Source organism: Cynocephalus volans, chromosome 12 (genome assembly GCF_027409185.1).
Source record: "Cynocephalus volans isolate mCynVol1 chromosome 12, mCynVol1.pri, whole genome shotgun sequence".
Classification (NCBI taxonomy): Eukaryota; Metazoa; Chordata; class Mammalia; order Dermoptera; family Cynocephalidae; genus Cynocephalus; species Cynocephalus volans.
In genome coordinates, this window is record NC_084471.1 from 40,475,249 (window position 1) to 40,497,559 (window position 22,311).

The following is a 22,311-nucleotide window of genomic DNA, read 5'->3' on the forward strand; positions in this document are numbered from 1 at the left end:
AGACAGTGAGCTAATCATGCTCACTAAATCTTGATCTTTACATTCTGAGCACAAGCTGAAATTTTGGTTTTCTAATAAGACCAATGGCAAGCCGATTTCAAATTTGGGGCCATCTTGATTAGAAATAACGTTTCTAAAGTTTATTAGATAAATCAATTACATCAACCATATTGTATAAGCAGTACATTCATTCAGTCCACAAACTTTTATCAAACACATGAGAAGTATCTAATTGCAGGGATAAATGTTTGATAATTATTTTAAATTAAGGTATGAAGACTACCCAAGGGATACAAGGACATGGATATTTTTAAAGGAATCTTTTTTCTTCTGTATATACTTTTTCTTTTTAAAAATGTATTATCCTGACAACAGTATTGCAGTTGGGGAGGTCTGCCTGCATTTAAATCATTCTTCCCTTTCACTGTGGCACAGTTCTCATGAATCTTACCATGTTGTTTTACCCAAGGGTCTCAAAAATTCAAGGGCTAAACTAAGGGACCACCAGAAATACTAAGAAAGTGAATGACTTTGATAGCTCGGTAACAAATACTTTTTTGCAAACCAGGTGTTTTCTGGTTGTTAGCTTTCAATAAAATTGGAGGAATACTTCATCAAGGTATCTAATGATTGATTATAAAATATATTTTTGATAAATACACAGAGGGAATTCAAAGACTTGGGTAACACTGCTATTAAAAAGTATAGCATTGATACAACTCACCTTCTTCCTTTTCCATATACTTATTTCTGTGAACCACAAATAAATCCAGAAAACTAAAAATTGGGTCCCTGTCTCATTCCAATAGTATGTTTAAATTGACACATAAGCTGGTTTTAAAAAGATAAAATTCCAATTGTATCAAGACATACATTTCCAATAACATTTTAGTTTTTATGTTTATTAGCATTTTAACACATTTGTTCTGTTCTGATAAATTGTGTGCCAGTAATATTTGTGAATGCAGCCCATTCCAGATGACAATGTTTTCACACTAATAAACTTATAGTCATGAAAAACTTTTAAAATATATTTTAAATTAATATATATATACCTATTTTTTGCAATAACAAATTATAATACTGTCTATAAAATGCTTTAAAGCAACCAATACAGTAGGATAATACAGTATAGTAAAATAAAACTATGTGTAGGGAAATAAAGGAAATATAAGTGGAAGGAGTGAAAGGAATAGTATAAAATTTCCAATTTTTAGGAACTTTTCCTTTTTTTTTAGTGGAAGATGATGAGCATTAAATTACTATGGCATTCTTATTTCATTTGATGCATTTAAATCAATATCAAAACAGCTTTATTTCAGAAAGCAATACTCACAATATACTGCAAAATTAATCCCTTAAAATACTTAAATTTTTGATGAAGAGGAACTAGTTTTTCAAATCATATATGTTTAAGGGTACAAACCAACAAATTTTGGAAACCACTGTGCTAAATGAAGTTTTAAACATGGAACTCAGAGCAGCACTGAGCCTGCTCCAGGCTCCTCTTCAGTCCATGCCCATTACGGCTTCTTGGTCCTGACAATGGTGCTTCCCTGCAGAAAAATTGTGTCAGTGAGGGTGACTAAACTTAATACTTATTATTTCCTTTAGGCAATTAATATAAGTCAAAGGGATATGTGTTTTAGTGAGACAGACACTGCCCCACCCCATCTTTCGATAACTTTAACTCTTGTAGCTTCCAGAATGGAACAGTACCTGGATGTATCAGTCTCGTCCTCTACAACCACAATGAACAAGGCAGGATTCTATATCTTATCAATATTCAGAGCTGGACAGCACCTTTCCTATTGCTACCAAGCAGAAAGAGGAAGTTGAATTGTTTCCAAATAGACCTTTAGAATAATAAGGTAATATCATTATTTTAAATAGGCTATATAAAAGAAAGTTTTGGAAAGATTGTATACTTTGGCAATTTTAGTAACATTTACAAAAAGCTCTGTATTTAAAATAATTATATATTAATACTGTTTCTCTCTCCTGCCTTATTCAACATTAACCCATACCACTTTGCTCCCTTTCTCATGAAAGAAATATGAAAAAGAAAAAAGTATATTTTTTATTGGACAAAAAGCTTCCGAATTCTTAGCTAAAATAAAATGGTTTGCTGGCTGATGCAAATTCAACAAATATGAGTGTATTTCAAAAAGTTCATGGAAAGATCTGTATTATCTTTTAATTCTGTTTTTTCACGAATTTTATAAAGTGCCTTCATACATGATATTATTCCAAGAATATGTGTGATTATACCAGAAATATTTGATTTATTGGCTTCTCTACAATATAATAGTATATAATCCAGTGAGTTTTCTGATCTAAATTAGGCCAGAACCAATTTACAGGTAAGCATAAAAGTGCATGAAAGTAATACTCATATTTGAACAATAAAATCTACCTGGTAAATGCTTTTTTCCTTAAAAACCCGAGCTCCCAAGAAGCTTCAGGTTTGAATTTGAGACATTATTTCTACTTCCATCTCTTCGGAAAGTAAGTTACATGGCCCTACCTGTTGCTTTGCCTCCCATGCATTTGTCGCCCCTTTTCCCCTGGATGATAGAGCCACTAAAGATTACTCAAAGCCCATCTCTTCTGAGCAGTGAGAAGCCTCAAAAAGGGGTCAATATCCCAGAACCCTCAAGAGTGAGGCATTCCTTCCATTTGGGAAATTAACCACGAATTGGGGTTCTCTTCCTGCATTTATTCTCCAGACCAGCAAGTTACAGGAAGAGACATAGTTTTAACAAGTTTAACAATAGAAGCTGGTAACATTCAGTAAAAACAAGTCAGATGACATTCTATTAGGCAATTAAGTGATCTACCTACAAAAGCTTGATCTAGCAAACATTCCTTCTTCCTCCAGCAGCTTCCCAGTAACTTTACATATCAATCAGTAACTAGTCTGTCTTTGAACCTGCAGCCTTGCTGTGTTACAGCTCTTTATCTTACAACAGAGACTAAATAGCCTGGGGAAAATTTCCTGTTTTCTGTAAGGTCAATATTTGAAACTGCAAGGCTTTGGAAAACCAGGCCCTGTGAAGTACATTTGCTTTATGCATACTTACATCTCCCCCCATTTTATTTATTTAAAAGAAATAGAAAAAGGTATAGATCAGGTTTGCACAGTTAAGACAAAAGCGTTTAAAGAAAAGTTGGTATCATTTAGCATGGCAAGTCCTTTTAATTTACTTTAGGTGAGAACTGATGATATCATCATCTCAGAGTGGCTGCATTGGCATCATTCCAGGTGCTGTGAATTGGGTGTAATTACCAATTATTGAAACTCCAGAAAGGGATTCTGCTGCATATAACAGTTGATTCTGAGTCCAGAGAGTTTGTTAATGTTAAACTGTCCAGGACATTATTGCTTTCAAAGCATCTAGTCTTCTGTAAAATTTTTGATCAATTATAAGTCTTTTGTTTAAGAACAGGATGTCTCATCCAAGTTACAAACACCTTCTTTAAAGCCAGGAAACTTTAGAGAACTGCTTTTGCAGAGAAGACATTATTTCCCCCTTTATGATCAAGGCATTCCTCATAAAAGCATTAATGATCAATATCTTGACTGAAAAGGTCTTACTTTTCTTTGAATAAGTTCCACGGTGCTGGGAATGCTGTTTCCCAGGTGGTGATCGAAAGAAGCATCTGGGCTCACTTTCTTTCAGTGATCTGTCTCATGTAAGGGGGAATGATGAACAGCAGGATGAAGCAGCAGTTAGGCCAAATTAAGGCAACATGAAAGTGGGGTCAGCACTTCGAAGTGAGACATGCTATCTTGTATCCAAAGTTTTAAATTATATCCTCTTATAAAGAGAGAGAGTTAATTTTCATTGAATTTATAAAAATAGCCACATTGCCATAATAATCATAAGGATACTTAAAGTTATTAAATTCTGGGGGATCAAATAGGCAGAAAACAAATGCTTTTACTTCTGTTTCAAATGACATTTTACCAAACTGTTGTTAGTTATAGATAGCTTAAGAGAGAGAGTTTTCTTAAATTTGCAGTGTTTCAAAATAAGGAAATTGTAAAAACCCATAATTCTTTTTAATTAGTTCACAAATTAACCTTTGTTGTTTTGACCTTTGTGAACAATTTCACAAACCCATCAGTTTCTTCATTAAAATTTTGGAACTTCAGTTTAAAGCTATGAACTCAAAGTTTGTCAAGAAACTGTACCTATCAGAGTTTTTTCATGAAATATTTGAAGATATAACATTTTAAAATTATAATTAAACCAAGATTATGACCAGTAGCATTTATATCAAGACATAGATATTTAAGAACCTTACAAGATTTTGGAACACATATCCATAACACCTTCAGTACTGACAATACTTTCCCATATAGTCCAACTTATTAAATAAGCCAATTAGTTTTGATACATTTTTTATATATCCTTTGAGAAGCTCCAGGGCCCTTGGAATTCTCAAAGTTATTTTAAAGCAAAAAGTTTGGGCTTTTTATTTTGGAAAGCTTTACCAAGTAACAAAAGGCTTAAAACACTTAGTTGAATAAAATCACAAATTATTACAAAAGTAAAACCAAAGTGACAAAGGGTTTCAAAGGCAGAGAGCACAAGAAATTATCATGAAATAAGTTTCTTAAACCAGTTATCTAAGGGACAAAGAAAACCTTTTACAATTTTGTAGTAAGAGCGGTCAAGTGAAAAGACCTCTAGTGATCCTGTTTGATTAGTAAACCCAGGCAATGCTGATAAGAACATTTTTATACATTCAGGTTAGTAAATAGGCATCCATTTATCAGAGCAACTTACACAAAGCCCAGTCTGAGTTTTAGCTGTTTTTACCAAATATGTATTTATGGTTTTCCAGCCAAAAACATGATGTATTAGTTCTATAACCTTATCAGTTAATGTTAACTAGGACCTATGTGATATCGGGCACAGGTTTCTTTCACTAGCCATTTTGGGTCCCAGGTTTCCACGAAGCATTTGGAGCCATGTGGAGCTTAAGATAGAAGATGTTATTTACAAAGATAATGTCTAAAAGATATTGTTTCTCCCAGCATGGCCAGGAGGCAGAGCTGAGATAACAAGCAGACATATTGACCTAGAGACAAATTTAGGTAAAAGGTATAAATTAAATTTTGAAAATATATTTATCAAAAGTTTAGAAAATTTAAATCATGTGAACTTGAAAAGTGCACTTATTTATTTAATGAGCATGCATTAATTATAAGCCAATTTGGTACCTTTTACATAAAACGATTACACATTCAGACTTGAACATATAGACATAGCATACAACTTACACATGCATATATGCAGACATGAACAACAAGAACAAACAAGGTTCTTATACGTTTTGTTCAAGATGTAAAAAACAAGCTCACTAGTAAAATGTACAGTCAGGTTTAGACTGGGTTTTTGTTTGTTTGTTTGTTTTTTTAAAGACATTGGTGAGGCCTCACCCTGCCTTAAGGAAAGCAAGATAACTAATTTACAAGGTAAAGCAAAGTATGCAAGCCTTTTCAAGAAGATGCAGAGAAGACTCTCTTCCTTTTAAGAAAATAGCATAGAATTCTACCATAGGATTTTGTGAAGAAATATATAGATGAGACTAGAAGAGAATTTAGAAGTCTGTTTAGGATGCCAGAAAATTTGAGACCATCTAGTTAAAGAGGTAGATTTTAGGTTAGTTTTTGTTTCTTAAATGAGTTGCTGAGCTATTGAAAGCTATATGACTGTTGAAGTTTTTTAATTTACCCCAGGTTGATTGCGAGCTTGTTGTCATTATTTTCATAACTGGTGGTCTGATGTGTACCATCCCCGGTGAGATGGATTGAGGTGTGATGGGGAGGCATTGAGATTTTGGGATCAGGTTCAATTCCTTGTCTGGTTTGGGGGTCCACCTAAGGTTTAACAGCTTTAGCAGGAATCCATAGTGGGCCTGTGGGTGAGAGAACAGACACATACCCTCTCCCCCATGTTAACAATTTGACAGGTCCCAACCACTGTGGTCCCATTGGCAGATGCCGGTATAAAACCAAGGGTCTAGGTCTTTTTTTAGGAGGTATAAAGTGTCGCTCTGTGGCCATTAATTTTTGAGAGTTACAATTTTAAAAATTTAGTGTAAACAGAGCTTTAAAGACCTGTTCACAAGGGGCCAGTCCTATATCTATATTAGCCCTCCTTTGTTTACTTATTTGAGATTTAAGAAGGCCATTAGTTCTTTCAACAGTTGCCTGGCCAGTGGGGTTAAATGGGATTCCTGTGACATATTTAATGTTACAGTTGTCACAGAATACTTGAAAGACTTTGGAGGTGTATGCCAGTTCATTATCTGTTTTAATTTGAATTGGAATCCCCATGGTGGCAAAGGCAGAAAGATAATGTTTTTTAACAAGTTTAGCAGTTTCTCCTGTTTGGGCAGTGGCAAGAATAAGACCAGAGTAAGTATCGACAGTAACATGTAAATATTTAAGAGTAACTTCCACTTGCCAAATTTCATTACCTGTTATTCCTCAGGGATTAACTCCTCCAAGAGAATAAGATTTAGAAAACCTCTGACAATCTGGAAAAGCATGAACAATATCTTGAGCTTGCCTGTAAGAGATCTGATGCATGTTAGCCAAAGCTTGTGTACCCTGATGAAAAAACTGATGAGAATCAATAGCTTTCTGTAAAACATTATTATACGTAACAAAGTGATCAGCCATATCATTTCCAATTGATAAAGGGCCAGGAAGACCAGAATGAGAATGCATGTGAGTTACATAGAAAAGATGACATCTTTTTTGAATAAGTTTTTGTAAATGTCCAAACATTTCAATTAAAAGAAAATCATTTCGCTTATGGATAGATGCATCTTAAATTACCTGTAAGACTCCAACTACATAGGCAGAGTCAGCTACTAAACTAAGTGGCTGATTGTAAGAATGTTGCAAAGCTGCAATGGCAGCCACCAACCCAGCCCCCCAAGCAGACGCATGATGGACAGCAACAAAATGCCTCCAGATTCCCTGCTCCTGCCATGCTATTTATTCCTTTCCTGATCTGCCAGAACTGCCGACACACATTTAGCACTTGAGGGAGGGGAACAGGGGATGATTATTCAAGGACAGTATAAAAATCAGTTTTAGAAAGACCAGGATTAATAACAGCAGGATCACACCCAGCAAGCACTTGACAACAGTGTCCTCCTGCAGTGAGCAGCTGAATACGTTGTTCCAATTCAGTATGTAATTTCCTTTTTTGTTGATGGAGTAAGAAAATCCATTCAATAACTCCTATTTGAGGAAGAAATTGGCAAACAAACCTGCGGGACTATATGGAGTGTTTAAAATAATGAAATGAATGACTAAAGATTTAACAGTATGTGTTAACTGTCTGGAATGTAAAAAGGATTCAATCTGTTTTAATTCTAATCTGGCTTCCCCAGACAAGCAACAGGGGGAGGAAAGATCAGGGTCTCCCTTCAAGGTATTAAACAAATGTTGTAATTGTTAAGTTGGAACACCCATAGAAGGGCAGAGCCAGTTAATGTGGCCAAGTAATTTTTGTAAGTCATTTAGAGTAAAAGGTTCCTCAATATGGAAAGATATATTTTGTGGCCACACACTTCTCTGAGTGATCAAAAAACCAAGGCATCTCCAAGGCTCCTTTTTTTGAATTATATCTGGAGCTACTTGTAAACCAGCATTATTAACTTGTTTGATTAAATGTAAATAAACTTGTGATAGCAGTTCTGGATTGTCATGAGCACTGTCAATTTGTCTAGTTACAGCATCTTGAAGACAACTAATAAAATCTATATAAGGCACAGTGGGTCCCTGTCTAACAGTAGCAAAAGATTTACTGGGAGAATTCCAGGGACTATGCCATGGCTTTAAATGTCCCATTTGTAACTGTTTAACAAGTGGAGTGGCATGATTTGATTTCTCCTCTTTAAGAGGCCATTGTTCCACCCAAACTGGAGGACCAGGGGTCCATTGTAATTTGACTGGTGGGAGTGTGGCCATGGCGATCATAATACATTTTGAAGGAAATGTCCCAATATAAATATCCCATTGAGCAGGGAGGTCTCGGACCCATAGGGTTTGAGGTAGATCTAGAACATAAGGCATAATGGAGGCAGTTTGTCCCTCGGGGCCAGTACACAACAAAGGATTTTTACTTTGATAAGGGATTTTGAACCCACCTAATCCATTAAGTGTAATGGGTGAAGAAGTTACTTTCCATAATGGAGTCCAATCCTTTTTAGCAATTATGGTAAGATCAGCCCCCGAATCTGTAATTAATTTTTGTTCAACAGATAATGTCAACAGTGACTGAGTCTTATCTAATCTTTGTATCGAAAATGCATCAGGGGAAGCAAGAGGTTGACGTTTAGATTTTGTTTCAGGAATTTTGTCCCAAGCCTTTATGGCTGCTCTAGTTGTTTGGTCAAGTAATATGTCCATGCTAATTTGAACCTCATCTTTTTGAGTAAATTTTTGAGTAAAATAGCATGTAAGGCTTCCCGATATTCTTGTAGATGTACAGTATTGAGAAAGAGTTAAAACAGTTTTTCCAAATGTTTTCCAATGCCAAGGAGTCATATTATACCCATTAGCAATTGATTCTAAGTATCCCTGGTACTATGTAAGCCATTTTTTGTTATGCTCTTTTTAAATCTTTTAAACAAGGAGAATGGGAGGTTTTCATTTCTCAACTGAGTCCCAGATTTTACAACAGGAAAGACATGATGAGCATCAACTCCCATATTATGTCCTTCTTTAAGACAGGACTCCATCAAGGGAACAAATGAGTTATTTGCCTCCAAAGGTGGAGGTGGGGGGAGAGGAGGAGGAGGAGGGAAGGATTGTTTTTCATCCTCTTTGATGGCATAAACACATTTTTTTCCTTTTGTTAAGGTTCTGAATAATTTTTCAAGCAATTTGATAAAATTTCCAAACCACTATAATCAATAATAATTTAGATGACAGTTAGTTATTTTATAACCTACTGCCCTAAGGAGACATAGAAGGACTGAACTATGTTGAACTTCCCTCTTAGACAGTAAACTACCCACAATCGCAAGGATAGACAGACAATTGAGAGAGTAAGAAAGCAAAATGTCTGGGCAAAACCCTAGCTAAACATCGCAAAAGGCATGCAATCGCTTAATCAAAAGCCACCCCTGTAATCCCCCTTACTGGAGTGAGGCCCTCTTACTGGAATTTCCCTCTTGACAGGATGAGTAGACATCCTCTTTCCTTTGCCCCTTTTGATGGGGCCACCCCTTTTGACAGGGATCTCCCTTTTGACAGAAACCTCCCTTTAGTCTGGATGAGTAGCAGACGTCCTTTTCCTTTTGCCTCTTTTATGGAGGCCTATTCTTTATTTTCCTTTCCAAGGCTTGGCAAGTTGGTCTCCGATCCATGGACCCAGAATTTCCTCACACAGGGCACCATTTGTTGCTTTGCCTCCCATGGATTTGTCACCCCTTTTCCCTTGGATGATGGAGCCACCAAAGATTACTCAAAGCCCATCTCTTCTGAGCAGTGAGGAGCCTCAAAAAGGGGTCAATATCACAGAACCCTCAAGAGCAAGGTGTTCCTTCCATTTGGGAAATTAACCACGAATTGGGGTTCTCTTCCTGCATTTATTCTCCAGACCAGCAAGTTACAGGAAGAGACATAGTTTTAACAAGTTTAACAATAGAAGCTGGTAACATTCAGTAAAAACAAGTCAGATGACATTCTATTAGGCAATTAAGTGATCTACCAACAAAAGCTTGATCTAGCAAACATTCCTTCTTCCTCCAGCAGCTTCCCAGTAACTTTACATATCAATCAGTAACTAGTCTGTCTTTGAACCTGCAGCCTTGCTGTGTTACAGCTCTTTATCTTACAACAGAGACTAAATAGCCTGGGGAAAATTTCCTGTTTTCTGTAAGGTCAATATTTGAAACTGCAAGGCTTTGGAAAACCAGGCCCTGTGAAGTACATTTGCTTTATGCATACTTCACACATACAACCACAGGAAGTATGATCCTAACACTTATCTAGAAGTGGAAGAAACAAAATTTGTGCATATATCACTGACTTCCACAGCTAGTAAGTATACATTATCATTTTTTAAGTTTGTCAGTCCACTTGAATGAATCCCATGTGGCCTAAGAGATTAAAAAGGAAAAGTATTAATTTGAAAAATAGAATAATATGGTTGCTTAAATAATTATTGAAAAAGAGAACAATTTTTGAATTCATCTGCAATGATCAATAGAGTTATTGTTAAGAAGATTAATAGTTTTAGCAAATCATAGGTAATTTCTGCATAAGAACAAAATGTTTTAATATAACCATTTGAATGTTGCAAAAACAAAGATGGGGGCATGCCAAAGGGTTGCATAGGTCAACTGGAAGTGAAGGAGCTCTCAATGGCCAAACCTGGGACAATTTGAGCAACAATTTAAGTTATTTAACGTTAAGTTATAACCCAAAGTATAAAATAAATATACAGGAGGTTATACAGATATAAATAAATGACTTCAAAAAAATTAAAGGAAAAGAGGCAAAACCTCTTTACAGAAGGAATCCATTTAATATAGTAGATGCTCTCTCCTCCATGAAGCAGAGCTTAATTTCACCCCTCCTTACCATCCCTGTTGAGGATGTACTAGACAAAGACTAGCATATAGAAAGGGAAAAATAGTAACTTCCTTGCATTCTTGGGATGAATCCCACTTGATCATGGTTTATAATTTTTTTAATGTGTTGCTGTATTCTGTTTGATAATATTTTGTTGAGGATTTATGTGTCTATGTTTACCAGATATATTGGCCTGTAGTTTTCTTTACTTTTTTTTTCTTTTTTCTTTTCTTTTCTTTTTTTTTTTTTTTTTTTTTTTGTATCTTTGTTTGGTTTTGTACCATGGCAGAAAAATTAAGGACAAAAACCATATGATTACCTCAATAGATGCAGAGTAAGCATTTGAGAAATTCAACATTCCTTCATGATGAAGGCTATCAGCCAATTAGTTATAAAAGGAAATTACCTCAACACAATAAACACCTTATGTGACAAACCCACCGCCAATATCTTCCTGACTGGAATAAAAAGCTTCTAGCTTTTTGTTTAAGAACAGGAACAAGACAAGTATGCTCACTCTCAACACTAATATTTAACACAGTATTGGAAGTAATAGCCAGAGCAATCAAGCAAGAGAAAAAAATAAAGGGAATCCAGATTGGAAAAGATGAAGTCAAACTGTCCCTGTTTGCAGATGATATGATCACATATATTGAAAAACCTAAAGACTCTACAAAAAAAAAAAAAAAAGACATAAACAACTTCAGTAGAGTTGCTGGATACAAAATCAACAAGCAAAAATCAGTAGCATTTTTACACTCCAACAACAACCTAGTAGAAAAAGAAATCAAGAAAGCAAGCCCATATATAATAGTCACCAAAAAGATAAAATACCTAGGAATAAATTCAACAAAAGAGGTGGAAGATCTCTGCCAAGATAACTACAAATCACTGCTAAAAGTAATTAAAGAGGACACAAAAAGATGGAAAGACATTCCATGCTCTTGGATTGGAAGAATTAATTTTTTGAAAATGTCCATATTACCTAAAGTGATCTACAGATTCAATGCAATTCCCATCAAAATACCAATGACATTCATCACAGAAATATAAAAAATAATCCTAACATTCATATGGAACAAGAAAATACCCTAAATATCCAAAGCAATCCTGAGCAAAGAAATAAATTAAATAAATAATAAAGCTGGAGACATAACACTACTTGAGTTCAAATTATACTACAAAGCTATAGTAAACAAAACAACATGGTATTGACATAAAAGCAGACACTCAGACCAATTGAACAGAATAGAGAACCCCAAAATCAACCTATATACTTATAGTCAACTGATCTTTGACAAAAGCAATAAGAATGTACATTGGAGAAAAGACTACCTATTCAATAAATGGTGTTGGGACAACTGGACATGCATATGTAGAACAAATTAAACTAGACTGGCACCTCTTGCCGTATACCAAAACCAACTTAAAATGGATTAAAGACTTAAATATAGGACCTTAAAATATAAAACTCCTAAAAGAAAACATAAGGAAAACACTTTAGAAAGTAGAACTGGGCAAATAACTTATGAATAAGACCCCAAAAGTGCAAACAATGATAGAAAATATAAATAAATGGGATTATATTAAACTAAAAAGCTTCTACACAGCAAAGGAAACAATTAACAGTGTGAAAAGACAACCTGCAGAATGGGAGAAAATACTTACAAACTATGTATCCAATGTATTAATATCTAGAATATTGAAGGAACTCAAACAACTTAACAGTAAAAAAGCAAGTCAACCAATTAAAAAATGGGCAAAGAGCTAAATAAGCATTTCTGAAAGAAAGATATAGATATGGCCAACAGAAACATGAAAAAATGCTCAACATCACTGAGCATCAGGGAAATGCGAATCAAAACCACATTGAGATATCATCTCATCCCAGTTTGACTGGCTATGTTCAAAACGACAGAGTATAACAAATGATGGTGAGGATGTGGAGAATGGGGAACTCTTGTACACTGGTGGTGGGACTGTAAATTAGCCTAGCCATTATGTAAAACAGTACAGAATTTCCTCAAACAACTACAGATAGAACTGCCACACAATCCAGCAATCTCACTTCTGGGCATATACCCAAAGGAATGGAAATTATCATGTCACAGGGATACCTACACTCCCATGTTTATTGTAGTTCTATTTACAATAGCCAAGAGTTGCTACCAACCTAAATGTCCATTGACAGACAACTGAATATGGAAAATGTGGTATATATACACAATGGAATACTACTCTGCCAAAAAAAAAGAATGAAATTCTGCCATTTGCAGCAATAGGGATGAACTTAGAGAAAATTATATTAAGTGAAATAAGCCAGGCACAGAAAGAAATATTGCATATCCTCACTCATAAATGGGAGCTAAAAACACAGACAAATTTTTAAAAAAGAAAGATAAACAATCACAATGATTTGTTGAACTTTCAAAAAGAAAGAACAGAACTAAGGCCACCGCCAAGGGCTCCGTCCACACCCCCCTGACATCTACATTCAGCACAGCAATGACCAAGCCACAGGCCTCAACCACACTCCTTCTCCTTTCTCCTTCTCCCACACTATTTCTTTCCCCCTTCCCTTCTCTCCTTCCCACCCAACTGCTCTGCAACAACATCTTAGAACATAAAAACAGATGAAGCTGGGGACGACCCCTCCTCCCACAACCAGGCAAGGAGCATACAAAAACACCACTTCCACCTGGGTAGCCCACCACAGCCACCACATTAGCCATGGCTGCCGCAAAAGTGGCCACAACCACCATGCAGATAGCCTACCAGCCACTCAAATGTATTGACACAAGTAGAATCACCAGCAGAGACCAACGAAAAGAAGAGGATGTCTCTCTCCACAAAGCCCAATCAAGAGTGACAGAAGAAGCATCTGCTCTAAGATAATAGTGGGGGACTTGAACACACCTCTCAGCACTGGACAGATGGCCTAGGCAACAAATCAACAGAGTAACCATTACTCTTTCAGAAAGAGAGAAGAAGTCTAGCGTTATCAGTGGTGGGAGGGGAGAGGGAGAGGAGCATGGGGAGAGATTGGATAAGGGGCGTAAAGAATAAGTATGATTCGTAATAATTATATGCTAATAAAATTGATTTGATCAACAATGTTGAACCTCAAATGTATGTATAATCAATTATGATTCAATAAAAGAAAATTGAAATTAAAATTAAAAATATAAAGAACCGAGACCACCAGAGGTGGGAAATTTTGGAGGGGGTATTAGTAAGAAATTGGTAAAGGGCCACAAAAAATGCTTACATTGTATAGTGTTAAATATACTAATTATCCCAATTTGAGCATCATATATTGCACACAGGTATTGATATCCAGTGCTGTACCCCACAGATACATACAATTATGTTTCAATAAATTTTTAAAAAACAAAAATAAAAATGATCAAAAAATAAATAGGAACTTCCTTAGACAAATGGTTAACATCATTAGTGGTATTATGTGGATGTCATGTACCACCAATGTGATATGATAACAAGGACACTTAATGTCTGTGGTATTTTCTTCCAAAACCCATAGCCCCAGTTTAATTGTGAGGAGAACATCAGAAAAACATGATTGATATCATGGAAATAGAGGCTATATCCTACAGGATACTTGGTCGGTACTTCTCAAGACCATAAAGCTCATGAAAAACAAAGAAAAGACTAGATACTGTCACAGATCAGAAGAAACTGGAGAGACATGATAATCAAATAAATGTGGTACCTTGGATTGGAATCTAGAATATAAAGAGAACATTTATGGAAAAACTAATGAAATTCAAGTAGAGTTTACAGTCCAGTGCATAATGTACTAACATCAGTTTCTTAGTTTTGACAAATGTATCATGGTGATGTAAAATGTAAACAATTGGGGAATCTGAGTGAAGGGTATATGGGAACTCTTTGTACTACCTTTGAAACTTTTCTGTAAATCTAAACTTATCCCCAAATAAGAATTTTATCCAAAAAATTATCTTCTGATTTATTCGCAGTTTGTTAGTTAAATAATTACCTACACACATAATTTATTAGAATGTAGGAATCATATCTAAGAAATTGAGAATCACTTTTCTGCTTCCTCCCCATTGATATTATGTGTTGGGGAAATGGGATAGTTCAGTCAGGCCCCTCACCTCAGGTCTGGTTGGAGGTGGTGCAGCACATTCTTTGCAAACAAGCTATGTGTGGGTGGAGTTAGTGCACATGTGCACCAATGTATCTTTTTAGTTTTTTGCTATTGTGTGTCCTTCAGTTTGTGAAGCAGTGGCTGAATAGTAGAGAGCTTGCATCTAAAATTAGAGCATGTTTACTTTGCTGGCAGCTGCTCAGTTTTTCTTTGGACTTTGCCTGTAGCAGTTGAGTTTCAGAGTTTCTCTTTGGACTGCCTACCTCTTAGATGTGTGTGTGCTGAATAAAGCTTGCTATTTCTTCAACCATGGTTCCAATGACCTTTTTCCTGTTACCTAGCTCATAGACCTATGTGTGAAGGGTTTGAGACCCAGTCTGGACAATGGGCTTGAGGGGTCTGTGAGCTCCAGACCCAGCCCTAGCTCTACATTATGTTAGATGAATAATTGGAGAATCAAAAGTACAAATGAATAGTAACTTAAGTATTAAAGACCGATCATCATACTCTTATTGCCTCCAGGTTCAAAGAAGATGGCTCCTGGTTCATGATTATGTATAACTATATCATCATAGATACATTCATTTAAGACATAACTTTTGGCTCATTCTGTTTTTTGTCCTACTGAAGTCTCCACCTTTGAACCATGTGTAAATGGAACATTTATTTTTATCTCTGAAAGTTGTCAAGTCATCTGAACATGATCTTTTATACAGACCAAATCATTTGTTAAAGACATAGAAAACTGAATATGTTTTGCAACACAACCTAGATGTTTGCGATCAATCTTTTTAGATGTTGAGTCAGAAATCTTCACATATATAAAGATATTTTATTAATTGTTTTTATGTATATGAAATAAGATTGTGATGATTTAAAACAAATGCATGCTACTTTTTAAGGCATTGATGATCAAACAGTGATTTTTGAACTAAGATGGGAAGATGAGAATAATGATTACATTCATATTCATAAGTTCTTTAGGAATTCAGAATAGTAGAAAATATTTGGTGCATTTTATTTGTTACTTTCTAATATTATAGAGCCTTACTGAATTGTATGCATTGCCCCTTCGTATTAGCCAGCTACAATATACTTTGATCTATAAATTATAACTGAACTACTTAGTTACAAAAAGGCTCTGTAAAAAAATTAGCATCTTATTGAAAAGACTGGGCGTGACAAAGAGATTTAGAAACATACAGAAAGGAGTGATAAAAAAAAATGTTACTAAATGCAGCTTTAAACAGTATGTGAAACATGCTTCAGGTTAGTCAGAAGAGGTCCTCTGAATTACACTGCATGCTTCCCTGAAATGAAACTCTGTTATTGGTTAACCAGGATATTTAGCATAATCACTCTGCTAGACTGTGGTGGAGGGAGGTGATTATCACTGAGAACAGATGGGCAGGTCCACAGCACTGCCAGATTCTGCACAGCTCCATTTATCGTTGGTTCTTGTTTTTTATTCCTTCTGTGTTTTTAATTTTTTAAAAAACACTGTATGTTCTAAACAACGAGCTGCACAAAAGGTTGGCGGCTGATGACCTTTCAGCTTAGATTTCAAATGTAGAAGAAAGATTCAAAGTGCTATCACTGTGTATCTGAGAAGGATGGGGCAGATTTCATTTTACCCTGTAGTCTCCCTCAGTGCATGCACGGATTTATCTGTACGCTAAGCTCTCTGCTCTGCATCTGTAGCTCCTTGTGGATTATATTGTCTCTGTGATCAGAAATGATTTTCTCGGATATGAACACCGTTTCTGGCTCCCCTAAAGTGCATCCTCCTAATGGGACCCGGTTTTACACTTTTCAAGTAAGTGTGCTTTAAATGGCTTCACTACTTAGGAAGTTAATGTACGGTCAAACTTTTAATAAAGGGGAATATAAAGAAAGGAAACTATACAGTGTGAAAATATTGAAGAGGATGTATGGAACGGATAATGTGCATGTCAGTTTAATCTGTTTTAAAATATGTAAATAGGCTGGCTTTAGGATTCTCTGTGAATTCAAACAAAATAATAGTGAACACAATTTTCCACAGGGATTTTTAAATCTGCTACAGTACCATCCTTGAGGGTTTACGAGATGTGTTGTGTCTCCTGATATTATTTATGGGTCTAATATGGTAAATGTTGTAAGTTACTTCCCTTATGCCTCACAGAAAGAGTAAAATTAAAAGACATTTTATGGAACTTTGCAAACTAAGTCCTCTGGGCTTAGAAAAATGTTTCGTATTTCATATACATAGCTTAACATAATTCCTTTTATTTAATTTTGTTATGTGTGCAATAAACGGGAAATCAATACAGGGGACTTAAGTACCATGTTTAGTATGCTTTTTAATTTAAGCTGAAGTAGAAACTCATTAAGATGGAAGATTTTCTGTGTAATCAAAAAGTCAAAATGATTTATAATATAAATATAAATGTGAGTTGCAAAGCTGTTACCTACTAAATGTATTTCAATCGTCTGTGAATAAATCAGTCATTAATCTAGAAAATGGGTAAGTCTAAAGTATATCAGGTTCTACTCATTTATATCTTCATACTGCATCTTTTAGTACTAAGGTTTACTTGTAATTCAGTCATATCATCATTATATGAAAAGGGAAAATGAACCTCCTCTCTCTGCATATTTTACATTATGGAAATATAAAAAGCTTGACATTTAATTATTTTGGCTGTATGGTTATAGTGTTCTAAAAATAATAAATATAAAGACCCAGGGAATCAATATAGTAAAGGTAGTCTAGTCAGAATTTTTTTAAAGAGAGCTTTGAATAAATGCACATTTGATTTGCAAAAGTCTCCTGCCTTTGCAAACTGTAAGCAGTAGATGTAATTACTCTCTCTCTCCCCTTTTTATACTTCTATTTTTAATCTTGTCGCCTCTCTGGTTTTACACTGATGTCTACTGATAGTGCAGTCTGTGTTGTTACTGAATATATTGTCTTCCCAGTGGTGATCTGCTTATTGTGGCAGTGATTCAAAATGCAAATGCCCTGGGGCTGTTCTACAGAATTATTACTTTTTTCCCCCTTCTTGATACACTGAGATATAAACAGTCTTTACAATATCCTGTGGCTGGCTCTTTGGGGCAGCTTTTGACATTAGGTATTCTACTTCAGTCTCTTCAAGTGTAAGGGCCAGTAAATTCTGTATGCTCAGTCATGACACAGGTTTTTTACAATTCCTTCAGTAAAGATCTTGCGGACACCTTTCTTGGCAGGTGATTTTCTTTGAAAACGTGGTGGAATAATTTTTAACCACTCCTGTTTTTGGTTAGTATAATAGCATATTCATGTAAAAATCATAGGGTTTTGTTTAAAATGTTGGCAAATATGAACTCTATTCTCATACATGTTTAATCTCATATCTTTGATTCTGAGGTTTATGATAACAGGCAATATGTGTTTGGGTGTTTATCTCTTTGTTGCTGTTGTTTGTTTTTAGTTTTGATGGAAGAGAGAAAAGAGAGAAAGATGGTTTTTAAAGCATGAAGATAAAGGTTTAAAATAGTTGACTTTTTGCTCTTATTTTCACAGGAAAAATTTAAACAATTATTTTTCTTACATACATTAACCTATTTTAAGGCAGTGTATTTTCTTTGGTTTATATGCTGTGAAAAGAAATGATCTGCTGTAAAAGTAACAGACCATTTGTCAAAAAATGTGTCCTGTGAAAATGTTTAAATTTTCAAAAATAGTTCTTATTATGGAATGACATAAATGTATTTCTAAAATGATTCTGCATCAATGAGTGGGAATTTTAATGCTTACTTTCTTAAAATTATTTTAGCACAGATTTTAACATATGCAAAAATATTTAAGTTGGCTTAGCATGAGTAATACTGAGTCTTAGTTCCATTTCTCATTAAGAGTCCAAACTATCTGGTCATTTTTTCTGACACTGTACATCACTGAATTTTAAGAGTAAGATTTAAAATGTACTTGACCTGAGTAGTTCAAAGGTGAAAATGCAACAAATGAGAAGCTGAAGAATATTCTCAATGCAGGACTTTCTTTTTCATTGCATTTGAATTTAGCCACATACATTTTTGCTTCTACATACACAAACGCAAATACTTTTATGGAATAGAATATATAATACAATTTAAATTAATTCCCTTACGTGTGAGTTCTCGGTTTTATATTATTATGAATAAATACACTTGTGTGTGCATTTTCCTATGCAGAGGTGCCTGGATCCTTGAAGACGCCAACACCCAGTTTACACTAAATGTTTAATCAATTTCTTATCACCAAAAGTCAAGTTCTAGAGTATAGTTGCCTAGAACGCCCTTTGATTCACACACAAAAAATAAAAATTAAATTATACTAGAGGAAAAGAATAATTATAATATTTGTTTGCATTAGATTTATCAATTTATGAAGCTCAAATATGTACAAATGGGAAACCTAATTTAAAACAAACAATTATATATTTAATAAATATAAATACTTAATATTTACATATACTAGAAAACAGCAAATTCCCTTTAATTTCTTGTCCATAAAAATGACACCCAAACATGATTGCACATTTGTTCTTTCATAGATCTATTTTTGCAAATAAAACTACCTATCTGCTCTACTAAGCCTCTAGATTGGCTAATCATGACTCAATGTGTTAGTCCTCCCACATGTCACCAGTACGGCTTTCCTCATTTCCTAGAAAATAAATACCTTCACCAAGTGGCTTTCAAACTGTCTCTGCAACCCTAAGGTTTCATGGGAGTTTGTCAGTAGTTGCTAAAGACAGTAGGGATGTGAAACACTATTTCAAGGCTCATAATGTTTCTTTATTTCATATTTACTTTTATTCATTGGAGCTCTATGCAAGCTTTTGTGAACAATAAACTGTGTGCTACTATCAAAAACAAAACAAAAAGAAGCTTGCAAACCACTTACTTAAACCAAAGAAATTAATTTCTGATAGCAGCAGGTTTATTTGTTGGGCCCACGGAAGAATTACTCCTGATTAGGATACATTGCTTTGCCATTTAATCCTAGCATTTATAACACGATGTGTACAAAAGTGGCTAACTCTCTTGCCCCCTGATACCCACTGAAAACAAGAAAGATAGTTTACCACAAAGTATAGAAACACAGTAATCTGCCATTTCCATGCTTAAATACTTCATGTATCCCTTCTCCTTAAAGGATAAATTTCATCTCTGTAGACTGGCATAAAAAGCCCTTTGTGATCTGGGACACATGCAACATAGTGCTCTATCTACTTTCCCAGAAAGTTGTCTGTATGCTTCTGTGCTGATTGTCTTAGCCTCTTCACTGAACCTGCCCATTAGAAATTTTTTTTCTATTATTTGTTTGTTTATTTATTGGCAGCTGGCCAGGATTGGGATCCGAACCATTAACCTTGGTGTTGTAAGGCTATATGGAAAATTTTTTCTTAGATATTCATCTCAAACGCTACCTTTTCCAAGAAGCCTTCCCTCATTCCTGCTCTATTCACTGCCTTTCCTTTGATCCCCTTTGCCTGCTCATACCATCATTGAAGCAATTGTTATGCTTTGTTATAATCCCCAAGAACATTTTAGTAAGTTGTGCCTCTAACACATGGATACCACCAATACCTCTGTTTAATAAGCTGGAGGCATATAATTAAAAGGTAAATGGTTAAAACTATGAAAATTTAGCACAATTAACAACAAATTCTTTCTCTTGTAACTATACGGGCAGATAGCAGGGCATAACTATATATTAATTGAAACAATACTTAAGGATTATTCTTGTGTCCCTTACCCAATTACTATCTAAGGGACACAAAGAATAATTACTATTTGTAATGATGAGCATGCTGATAATATTGATTTGATCATCACATACTGTGCACAAATACTTTTTTTTTTTTTTTTTTTTTGGCTTTTTCGTGACCAGCACTCAGCCAGTGAGTGCACCGGCCATTCCCATATAGGATCCGAACCCGCTGCGGGAGCGTCACTGCGCTCCCAGCGCCGCACTCTCCCCAGTGCGCCACGGGCTCGGCCCACTATACACAAATACTGACAGTTAACTCTGTACCCCATAAATATGTATAATCAAAAATAAATTAATTAATTAAGAATATATATCTAAAGATATATAAAGGTAAATTTGTCTAACACTAGGCCTTTATGTACCATACAATGTTGGATTCTTCAAAATATGTTAATAGTTACATGAGCGATCAAGGAAAAGCTTTACTTTTATTGTTTTTTAATATAATTCTTTGGCAGCTAGCCAAAGCTTTTCTGAAAATTTTTCTTTTTATACCATTTTGCCATTCTTTATTAATTGGGGCTTTTCTTATTTTATCAAGAAAACTTTAAAATTTGATTAACATATATTTTCATACTTGGTAAATAAGATTAGCACTTGAAGTCTATAGGACTAATGGGTAAGCTGGAAATCTCAAATGCATGAAGAATTTTCACTCAAAAGGTAATATTGGTAATTGTTATGGAACACCATATCTTTGTAATAAAACAAGGTTGGGTTAATTCTAGCTTTTCAGGAAAGAACCAGATTTTCTATATTCTATCATTTTGATGCTACTTAGGAGTCCACTGTTATTTTCTACTCTTTGGAGCACATTATAACTTCTTATTGTTGATAAATTTAAAATACTTCTGCAAATATCTATCTGAATGCTTGGCATGTGTTAAGTGTTCAAAATAAGTGAGTAAAAGCAAAGTAGCCCTATAGAGATGATAAGAAAGACAGACCCTTTGGCTCCAGGATTACCCAGAAATATAAGCACAGATGCCCAACTAAGTAAAAAATTGAGGTTTTTTTCCTGTCAACCAGTTGTATGCATTCATGATTATGAGTGGTAGAGTTAGCACAAGAGGTGGTTCAAGCAGGTAGAACAGCATGTTCAAAGCTACTTACTGATGTGTGGAAAAGGCAGAGTTTAATATAACTGGAACATTATCTGGAGACAGGAAATGGCTAAAAGCAAAGAGTGCAAACTCCAGAACAGAAAGATATATTTGACTATCATCCTTGGGATCTTACACTTGGGATTTAAGGATTTACAGCATAAAATGACAGGTTCGGATTTGTAATTTAGTTAGAATCCTGGTTGTTGACTTGGCTAAGAATTGAACTTAGAACAATTCAGTAGCTTTCAAAAAAATCCAGATGAATTGTGAGGATTTCCCTACTTTACAGATGAAAAACTGATGTTCACAAAAGGTACCCAATAGAGCAAGTAACATAGTTTCTCTCTGAATTCAGGATTATGGAACACAAAAGTCCATGCTCTTTTCCCTTTATTCTGCTGCCTAAACTGCTGATAATTAAATACAGCAGCAAAAGTATTGTAAGCTACATCATATCTAATCCTGCTGTTCTATTAGGGCGGAAATTTATAGAAATTTGGCTCCGAATTTGACATCAAAGTATTGTACTATTGCCACTTTGAATTTTTAAACTACAGGATTTCATTTAGTTATACCTCATCATTTAATCTTTTCTGATATAGTTTTCTCTAAGTTGAAAGTACATTTTTATTGTAGTCAAATTTTCAACAAATTTGCATTCTGGAATTGCACTGAA

General features: G+C 34.9%; 1 protein-coding gene across 8 annotated transcripts in view; it reads left to right on the forward strand.

The window, feature by feature from the left end:
• Positions 1–22,311, forward strand: part of PPFIA2 (PTPRF interacting protein alpha 2) — a 488,437-nt gene that overhangs the window by 153,674 nt on the left and 312,452 nt on the right. For 3 of the 8 annotated variants that reach the window (XM_063075427.1, XM_063075428.1, XM_063075429.1), the window contains exon 1: positions 16,483–16,563. The exons of the other annotated variants lie outside the window; for them this stretch is intronic. In XM_063075427.1, the coding sequence (XP_062931497.1) occupies positions 16,483–16,563 (81 nt within the window). Of the gene's footprint in view, positions 1–16,482; positions 16,564–22,311 lie in introns of those variants that run through there. 8 annotated transcript variants of the gene reach the window in all.